This window comes from Chaetura pelagica, unplaced genomic scaffold (genome assembly GCF_000747805.2).
Source record: "Chaetura pelagica isolate M959 unplaced genomic scaffold, ChaPel_1.0 scaffold234, whole genome shotgun sequence".
NCBI classification, from domain to species: Eukaryota; Metazoa; Chordata; class Aves; order Apodiformes; family Apodidae; genus Chaetura; species Chaetura pelagica.
The window spans coordinates 240,592-250,635 of NW_009952967.1; the positions used below are offsets into that span (position 1 = coordinate 240,592).

General features: G+C 49.9%; 1 protein-coding gene across 1 annotated transcript in view; it reads left to right on the forward strand.

Annotated features, from left to right (window-relative positions):
* Positions 1 to 9,984, forward strand: part of KIF17 (kinesin family member 17) — a 15,463-nt gene extending 5,479 nt beyond the window's left edge. Inside the window, exons 4-12 of the mRNA XM_009995769.1 lie at positions 2,041 to 2,493; positions 2,815 to 2,826; positions 3,549 to 3,646; positions 4,336 to 4,483; positions 5,513 to 5,592; positions 5,701 to 5,825; positions 7,756 to 7,987; positions 9,376 to 9,634; positions 9,974 to 9,984. Coding sequence (XP_009994071.1) covers positions 2,041 to 2,493; positions 2,815 to 2,826; positions 3,549 to 3,646; positions 4,336 to 4,483; positions 5,513 to 5,592; positions 5,701 to 5,825; positions 7,756 to 7,987; positions 9,376 to 9,634; positions 9,974 to 9,984 — 1,418 coding nt within the window. The remainder of the gene's footprint in view (positions 1 to 2,040; positions 2,494 to 2,814; positions 2,827 to 3,548; positions 3,647 to 4,335; positions 4,484 to 5,512; positions 5,593 to 5,700; positions 5,826 to 7,755; positions 7,988 to 9,375; positions 9,635 to 9,973) is intronic.
* Positions 9,985 to 10,044: the final 60 nt, after the last annotated feature.

The window sequence follows — 10,044 nt, forward strand, 5'->3', positions numbered from 1 at the left end:
GGAAAGAGTTAGAAACCCTAGTTTGTGTGCCTGTCCCCTCAGCCCAGCCCTCAGAAAGGATAGTGAGAGGCTGCTGTAGTTAAGCTCCATCTGTGGTGGTTGGGTTTTTTCCCAATTCTCCCATGTCTTGACATGCCAGAAAGTTCTGGAGTGAAACAACAGGTTTGCTGGGCAGCAAACCTTCAGTTCCACAGTTAACAATCTGTTGCTGTAACTGGGGAAATGTCCTGAGGCAAGAGATTTTTAGATTTGTGTGGTCTTTACCTGTGAGCATCATATTACTCAGTGCTGATGAGCAGGTATTGGCCACAGCCATGAATCTTAACTCTGACTAAATTCAAGAACATGTTTTGTAGAAAGCTCTTTGGGAAAGATACAGGGTAGGGGTGACCTGCTGGAGAGCAGCTCTGGGGAGAAGGACTTTGGGGTCCTGGTGGACAACAGGGTGACCATGAGCCGGCAGTGTGTCCTGGTGGCCATGAAAGCCAATGGTGTCCTTGGGGGCATGAAGAAGAATGTGGCCAGCAGGTCAAGGGAGGTTCTCATGACCCTCTGCTCTGCCCTGATGAGGCCCCATCTGGAGAACTGGGTCCAGCTCTGGGATCCCCAGTTCATGAAGGACAAGGAGCTACTGGAGAGAGTCAAGCACAGGGCACTGAGATGCTGAGGGGATGGAGCATCTGCCTGTGAGGAAAGGCTGGGAGAGCTGGGGCTGTTCAGCTGGAGAGGAGGAGCCTGAGGGGGGATCTGATCAGTGCTGATCAATGTCTACAGGAGCATGGGCCAGACTCTGCTCAGGGGTGCCCAGTGACAGGACAAGGGGCAATGGGCACACACTGGAGCACTGTGGGATCTGCTCTAGGGGATCCTGCTCTGGCAGGGGTTGGATGGATGATCTCCAGAGGTCCTTTCCAAACCCCACCACTCTGTGACTCTATGACACAGCTAAAACCTTGATGTTCTTTTTGCTTGGAGTGCTGGGGGAGCTCTGCCCTTGAACTGGGGTTGTAATTGTGAGGGATGATTGGGAAGTGGACGTTATATGCGTGAGGTGTGTGTCCAGAAAGTTGAAGAGCTACTTGTTACCTCCAGCTCACATCTCTTGCTTTAAAGCATTGATGGGAATGGCACCACCTCTCTGGGTCTGACTCCTCACTCGCTGAGATCCCTCTCCTCACCCAGCTGGTTTGGGCTGGGTGCTGTCCTAACTTCTTGCAGTTTTCCCAGTTCCTGCCTGTGTTCCTTCATTTTACTTTCTCTCTGAGAATGTCAGGAGTTGAGGAGGAGCAGATGCCACTGAGTGTGCTCGTGTGCTGAGTCACGGTGCTGCTTCACAGCTGTCTGGGGGAGAGGAGAGATCTGCTGGGCTTCCTGAGCATTTGAGCTGCCCTTGGTGGTATTTGATAGGGTGTTCTTTTTCTTCTGAGGCACAGCAAGAAACTTGAATACATCCATTGATTAGGGTGGGCTGGATTCTACTCTTCAGAAAAGCATGTAGTTCATGTTTCCCAACATAGTGTCCACTCCAGCCTTTCCACAGCAGTCAGCAGAGGTGACCTTCCTGCCTGTCTCCATGTCTTGTAGGCATTCAGAGAGCCTGCTCTTTTGCCTGTGCTCTCCAGGTGCTGCCTATTGACTCCTTATTTCATGCTTCTTTCTCTCCAGTTATCAGACACTGTTTAACTTGGTGAAACCATCTGAGAAGGAAAAAAGTTGTATAAACTCATGGTGTGACCTTGTTACTTGCAGAGAGCTTTGTGTGACCTTCTAAAGACTGGAAATATGTGGAAGGGGGGTGTGTGTGTGTGTGTATTCAGAGCTCACTAAGAGAGTAAGACCAGGTATGAATTCTTACTGTGCAGGATCTTGTTCAGGAAAAAAATGTGTAGTTCTAAGATTAAGTAGGTATTTATTTCCTTAAGGGAGTCAGGGCCTGCATGTGGGCAAAGAATTGGAACATAATCCCAAGAGTGTCCTGTTTCTGGATTGTTAAGATGCTTCCTCTTCAGAAGAGCCTAACCTGGCATTATTTTCTTGCAGATAAGCAAGGGCAGAACCACCTCAGGGCTGCAAAGCTCAACTTAGTGGATCTGGCAGGAAGTGAGAGACAATCAAAAACCGGAGCCACGAGCGAGCGGCTCAAAGAGGCCACCAAAATCAACCTCTCCCTCTCTGCCCTGGGCAACGTCATCTCAGCCCTGGTGGATGGCAGGTGTAGGCATGTCCCCTACCGAGACTCCAAGCTGACCAGGCTGCTGCAGGACTCCCTGGGAGGCAACACCAGGACACTGATGGTAGCGTGCTTGTCCCCAGCTGACAGCAGCTACAGCGAGAGCCTCAGCACTTTGCGCTACGCTCACCGGGCAAAAAACATCAAGAACAAACCCTGTGTCAACGAGGACCCCAAGGATGCTCTGCTGAGGGAGTATCAGGAGGAGATTAAGAAGCTGAAAGCCATTCTAGCTGGACAGATGGGAGCAAACAACTTGTCAGGTAGGAGAGCCCTGAGTGGCTGCAGAAATGTTTTATCTTTGACAGAAAACAAGAGGCTTTTACACAAAAAATGCTCACTGGATTCACCTCAGCTTGTCCCTTACCTGTTGGAGGAAGAGTTCTCCATTCTGATAGTAGACTTTTCTTTCACTGTTGCCAAATTTACATTATTCTACTGCTAAAGGCCACCTCAGTTATCCAGTATTTTCAATAATGACAAATTCTGTTAGAAAATGCTGATGTGATTAAAATCCTCAGCCCTTCTGAGTCATTCTGGCTAGAATTTGGTCAGTCACAGAAGTGGGGTTTGAGCTGGCAGAGCAAAAATGAGCAGTGAAAGAAATAATCATTATAGAATCATGAAATGGTTTGTGTCGGAGGGACCTTAAACATCATCTTGTTCCAACCCCCCTGCACAGGCAGGGACACCTCCCACCAGCCCAGATTGCTCCAAGCCCCATCCAACCTGCCCTTCAACACTGCCAGAATGTTACATTCTCTATTAAATATATATATGTTTTTAAAGTTAGCCTTCAGCCCCTGTTCTCTTACCCTGTGAATTTTTAACACTTCAAGACAAGTTTTGCCCTGCTGATGGCAGCTTGGCCCTTTTGAGAAAGATCCCCTAAAAAAAAGGACAATTTCAGCAGAGGAATAAGGCTGAAAGATATTTCCACCCCTTTCTACCACCTTTCAGAAACAGCTGTGAAGAAATAAGGCAATTTCCATACATGTTTCGGCTCCTTCCAACTATCTTTTATCTTTCAAATCTGGAAACAAGTCCCCTGTTATTCTGTGGAAGAGATTAGATTTAGATTTGCTTTCATATACCTGAGGCTTAAAACCTCTCCCCTCTGCCTGGGTCTGACTCCCTCTCTCCCCACACCTTTGGAGTCAGGGCCATGGGGGTTTTGGCAGCACAGGAGCACAGTGTGAAGGAGTGTGTGGATTGTGATGTTCTTTGCTGGCAGCCAGGTTCTTTGTTCTGTTTCCAGGTATTCTGCAGACAATCCCACCCAGAGAATTGTGATTTTTATTTCTGCTTGGCTTTGCAGGGCTGCTACCTGCTGAGACTGCTCACCTGGCAACAGAGCCAGCTCCTCTCCACAAAGCCCAGGTAGATGTTGAAGCAGAGAAGCAGCTGATCAGAGAAGTAAGTCAGGGTGGGGTGTCCCATTGTGTCTTTGACTAAAGCTTGTATGTCTTTACAATAATAATTACAAATACAGAGTATGGCTGGGTGGTTCAGCCTATTTGAATACACAGTTTTTGGTGCTTGGACTTCTCCTGAGGACACAATGAACATGTTGATGGAGCCTTATTTACAGTGCCCTGTTCTCTTAGCCTTGTTCCCACTACTCTGAAGATGAATTGGAATGGATTCCCAAGAAGAATTTTTCAAGTAACTACATGTGAAACTTAGATTCCTCCTGTCAGAGGAGGGAGAAGTAGGTGGGAGGGAAGACACAGTCAGAAATGTTAGGTGCAGTGCAAGGATGAAGTTAAAGAGGGGATATGGACGCTGTGAGGAAGAACAAGTTGAGAGCCAGAAGGAAACAAAACTCTCCTTTACAAAGGAGAGTTAAAACTATGCCCTTTACAAAGTTCCCTCCAGGGCACCATGTCTGCCCAAGATTGTGGTTTCTGGGGGTAACCAGTGACCTTCCATCAGTGCTGTGCCCACTGAAATCACAGAAAACATCAATGAATACGGGGGGTGAAGTTTTACTAGCCTGGACACAAGCTGTGACCTAGAACACACCTGTCTGTGACCCTGGGTACAGCAAGGAGCAGGGCTGTCCCCCCAGGCTGTCCCCCCAGGGTGTTTGCTATCCCTTTCAGGAGTATGAGGAGCAGCTGGCCCAGCTGAAGGCCAACTATGAAGCGGAGCAGGCGTCCCGCGCCCGCCTCGAGGAGGACATCAGCAGCCTGAGGAACCACTACCATCTCAAGCTGTCTGCTCTGGAGGAGAACCTGGGGAAGGAAGCAGGTGTGGATGAGGCAGGTGGAGGGTACATAGTGCAGGCTGATGGTTCCCTGATGCTTGAGGCATGAGCAGACACAGACTGTTTTGGCAAAGCCAGGTTTGTGACAGCCACTGCTGCAGCCAGTGCTGCTGGGCAGCAACAGCAGACTCTGCTCTCAGCCCTCCCTTATCAATACCTTATGTCCCTTATTAACTCTGGCTCTCCTGGGCCACTCACAGAGTCTCTCTGTCCCAGTTTTGTCCCCTTATTTCCCTGAATTATCTTCTCCCTGTCAGGACCAGCCCCACCCTCTCAGCCTCGAGGCGATGGAATGTGATTTTTTTTTTTTGTTGCCCACGTCGCTGTGAGTTTCTCCTGACTTGGCATTTCCCTGGAGCAGGGGGCTGAGCTGCAGGGCTGAGCTGCAGAGCTGACTGGTCTCGGCAGGCACTGCTCGGTCTGGGCTTTGCCCCAGGCCCCGGGAGGCTGCAGCACTCTCCTCAATCACATGCAAATGAGATGCAGCCCTCAGGCTCCCGGTGGGCTATCAGCACCATCGCTTTGCTGGAGGGTGGATGTTCCTTCCTCTCACATGCCTATAAATCGTTGCCAGCTCTCCTCTTCGTTGCTGCTTTTCATTTTGACTCCCTCAATGCCTCAGAGCATGTTTGGCCATGTAATTGTACAGCACTTATTGCCCAATATTAATTCTTTAATCTATATTCTTCATTTTTGATGCTATCACTTTCTAAGGTGAGAGGTTCTTCCCCCCCAGTGACAAATGTGCAGCCCCAGCCTCTGAAATAGGTGATTCGTGTGTGAACATGAGGACTCAGGCTCTCCCAGCCCTGTGAAATCTGCATTTCTTCCCTGACACACCCTCTGGGTCTTGAATGGCTTTGACTGCCCAGCATCAGTAACTGACCTTTTCCTTCCAGACATGTAGTTCTCAGCTTTTGGTGAAGACTTTGTATGACCTTTTCACAGATTTACTCTCCACTTTTGCAGAGCTTGTTACTGACATTGTGGGTATTTCCTCTTCTACTCTTCAGCTGCTACGAGGACTACTGACGAGACACCTCTGCATGAAGACTCTGTTGCTGCAGCAGATGAAGAACCAACGTTAGCCCAGGTATCCTTCAGGCTACTACCCCAAGTGGGTAGTGTTCTGCTTCATCTATCCCAGTCCTCTCATTGTGTACTTTTGGAGCTGCAGCCTTTGGTTTTCTCTTGTTCTCAGGGCCCAGCAGCACCTTGGGCTGCCCAAGGGGCTGGTGGTGTGAGCAGGGACAGTGCTGGAGCAGAGGTGGCTGTAGCTGCTGAGGGAATTTCAGTGCTTGCAGACCAGCAGCAGGTGCTTGCCAGGTCAGTGACTACACTGCTAACTGCCTCGTGTGCATTGCCCAGGCACACACAAGCAAGAATCAGCCCTGTTCTTCCATCACACCACGACTGCCAAGCTTTGGCTGTGAGTTCAGCACAGCACAGAGCTGGCAGACATCTCCTCTTCACCCCCAGATTCACTTTTTGTCCTCTTTGGGCAGATAAGTACCTCTTAGCTGTGGCATCTGATGATGCCACGTGCCAGAACTATGAGAGAAAAATCTAGAGAGGTTTTTGTCAGCAGATGTGGATGCAAAATTTGCTATCCTGCTAGCAAATCCTGTCTAGATCTGTTGGCAGGAAAGCCTCTTCCTTCTCTGTCCTTTTGCAGCTGTAATTTATGAGGAGTTTAAGTTGAGTCTGGCAGTGGCTGACAGAGCTGAAGTGCCCTAACAGGTCATGGAGGTGGCCTCATTTTCCTCTTAAGAAGGGTTCTTGAAGGGCATTTAGAGCCCTCTCCTGTCAGCACAAGTGAGGTAGAGGTCTTCCTGCTGCTCCTCCGTGTGTGGGTGGAGGAGGGGGTGTCCTTTATGACTCTCCCTTGTCACTGGGGTCCCTTTTGCCTCTCACTCATGTGTCTGGCAAGGTCTGCAAGACATCAGCCAGAACTGACATCCAGATTTCCCAATAATCATGTTTTAGGGGCAGCATTTTAGCCCCAGGGCTTGGAGCACAGGGCTGAGAAGGGAGGGCTGCCAGGGCTGGTTCAGAAATAAACACTTTAAGCAAATTTTGCTGATTTATCTTTCTTTACTCCGTTGAATGAACTTATATTAAAATCAGAAATACTCAACATAAGATACATTGTGGATGATGGAGTTTGATTCTGAAAAGTCTTGTGTTTTTTAAGCAGTTTTCAACTTTACAGTGAGCTGTACTGCCACGTGCTTGCTCAGTTGGGCCTCTCCCAGCTGAAAAAAGGAGTTCTCAAAAATCTAGAATCTGTAATTTGGGAGCAATTCTGCCTGTCAGTGGAGAGGTCTCCAAAGCAACCTATTGTAGCCTTCCTTTTTGTGACAAACAAGCAAAAAATGCTCTTCCAGATCTATAGTGAACATCAAGGCTCTCTGCAGATGAGGCAGGAGGTTTTGATTCTGCAGGTGTGGGGCTTTTCTAAGCTGCCTGTTCAAGGCTTTACACACCAGGGCACTGGGAGAGCTCTGATGTTCACTCCAGAGAGCAAGGATTCAAGCACACATTAAGCAAACAAAACTCAGGGCTACTTGGCAAGTGCAGAACAGCAGAATGTCAGGTCAGCTCTGCTGGAGAACGAGCTCTTTTGGATGGGTTTTAAGATAATTAAGAAGCTATTATCAGCAGAGGTTTGATCAGCAGTGGGATTTCCTCCCATCTGAGCCAGCACTGGCCAACCTGAGCTGTCTGCTCTGCTGCAGATCCCTGTGCACACACAGAGGATGACTCTGGCTTTATTCCCACGTTGGAGCATGGATGCGAGACTGGGGGTCTGGCCCGGGCTCAAGCAGCAGTGCTGGGGTCACTCAAGTCATGAATGGCTGATTCTGCCCCAAAAGGAAGCTGTGCTGTGCCTTCCAGCTGTACCACTCCCACACCCACCATTTCATTTGTGGAATTTTAGCACATTTTGCCTTGAGAGTCTTTCAAAACGAGAAATAAAAATTGAAATATAAATTCCACAAAACAGAAAGAATTCTGTGAACACAGAGATTTCCAGACATACTTGTTGATAAAGGTACTTAGAATAAATAACATGAGCTTTGCCTTGGGCCCACAGGAGTGTCTGACAGAAACTCTTGCCATGGTTACTTAGGGCAGCAAATCCCATCCAAAAATCACTATTTTTCCACACTATGTGTTCCCAGACATCATCTAGGTAAGGCCATGCATCCTCCACGCTCACACAGACAATTCTTTGGCAAGAGCTCTTTTCCAGGCTGCAGATGCTGGAGCAACAGGTAGTTGGGGGAGAACAGGCAGAAAACAAGGACCTGAAGGAAAAGCATCAACGCCGGAAGAAATTAGCGGACGAGCGGCGGGTGCAGCTGGTGGCCGCGCTGCAGCAGGAGGACGAGGAGAGCAGCGACTGGGTTCTGCTGAATGTCTATGACTCCATCCAGGAGGAGGTCCGAGCCAAGAGCAAGCTGCTGGAGAAGATGCAGAAGAAGGTGAGCAGCTCCCTGCTGAAGAGGTAGAGAGCCCGTCTGGTCAGGTTAAGGGGGTGTTTTGGGGCAGTGGCTCAGCCGCGCGAGGTTCCGCAGCCCTGCCTGCCTTGGTACTTAGGAAGTGGTTTGTGGTTTTATGAACTGTTAGACACAGTAGCCCTCAGGGTGGTGAATTCAGTGGAGAAATCCCCAAACTCCACCTATTTTCAAGACCAGTCTCCTTATTGTGCAGCATGCTGGCTGGAGAAGCATAGAATCATTTTGGTTGGTAAAGGTCAAGTCCAGCTGTTAACTCAGCCCTGCCAAGGCCACCACTGACCCACGTCCCTCAGCACCACATCTACACTGCTCTGAAGCACCTCCAGGGATGGGGACTCCACCAGGGCCTGACAACCCTTTCCTGGAAGAAATTGTTCCCAAAATCCAACCTAAACCTCCCCTGGGCAACTTGAGGCCATTTCCTCTTGTCCCATCCCTGGTTCCTGGGGAGCAGAGCCCGACCCCCCTGGCTCCAACCTCCTCTCAGCAGCTGCAGAGCCAGCAGGTCTCCCCTCACCTCCTTGTCTCCAGGCTGGACACCCCCAGCTCCCTCAGCTGCTCCTGCTCACACTTGTGCTCCAGCCCCTTCCCCAGCTCCCTTGCCCTTCCCTGGACACGCTCCAGCCCCTCCATGTCCTTCTTGTCCTGAGGGGCCCAGAACTGACCCCAGGATTCCAGGTGCCCCCTGCCCAGTGCCCAGCACAGGGGGAAGATCCCTGCCCTGCTCCTGCTGGCCACACCAGTGCTGACACCAGCCAGGATGCTGGTGGCCTCTTGGCCACCTGGGGACATCCAGCCACTGTGGAGCACTTCTGGTGCTGGGAGAGGATGTGACTCCCTCTGCTGACCTCTGTCATCTGCTGCAGAGCTGCCTCCAGTTCTCATCACTCCAGATACCACACCGGGGCTCCTGGAAGAAATTACACCCTGAAAAGTTTTCAAGGGGGGGGGAGAGGAGGGGAAAGTAAAATAAAACCAATGCTCTTAAATTTTAGGTGCACTTAAAAATCAGTTTAGCCCTGATAAGGCAGAATCAGAGGAGCTTAAAAAAACTGCCTGTGTATGCAGAGTCTTAAATGAGCATGTTAAGAACTTGCTTTATTCTGTATTTAGGCTCCTTTTTCATCAAAGTTAGGAACTGCCAAGGGTTCATTAGCACAGGGTGCAGAACACATAAGATCAACTTAAGATCCACCGAGAGACTTGGCATAATCTCTCTACACAAATCTCTTCCTAATTCTTAACTATCAATTAGAAGCTTTTTGGTGTGTGTCTTTCAGTCCCTCTGCCAGACAAATGCCTGTATTCTCTCCTTTACAATCCCAAGGACTGACTTTGGGTTTATGTCCCAGCTTCGGGCTGCTGAGAACGAGATCAAGGACCTGCAGTCGGAGTTTGAGCTGGAAAAGATCGATTATCTGGGCACCATCCGCCGGCTGGAGCGAGACCTGATGCTCTTCCAGCAGCTGCTGGAGCAGGTGCAGTCCCTGGTCCGGAGGGACTGCAACTACAGTAACATGGAGAAGATGAAGAGGGAATCTGTCTGGGATGAGGAAACTGGCTGCTGGAAAATTCCAGAGCCCGTGATTCAAAAAACCCACCTGCCTGCAGGTGAGAGGAGCTGGGCAGGTCAGGCTGGGGCTCCACGCAGTGACATCTGCCCTGGACACAGTTTGTCTAGAGAAATTGAATAATAACAGCATCTAATGGGAAGTGTGGGATGGATCCTTTGGGAATCTCTGTAAGGATCCTTCAGGAATTTCTGTGAGCTGGGGGAGCATCAATTGTCCTGGAGACCACGACCCTTTAACTCTGTCTCTTCTCCCAGCAGTTCCATCCCCAGCACAGCTCAGACCTGCTGGAAAGAGCCCCGAGAGCAGAGACCAAAGGGTACGGTGCCTTCCTCCTCCCTCTTGTCTCCCATTTTACGGAACTGGCTGCATTTCTAAGCCGTGACCTGAGGGCCAGTGCACAGCCCGATGCTGCTGCTGCTTCTCACCCGCAGCCCGAGGAGGATCATT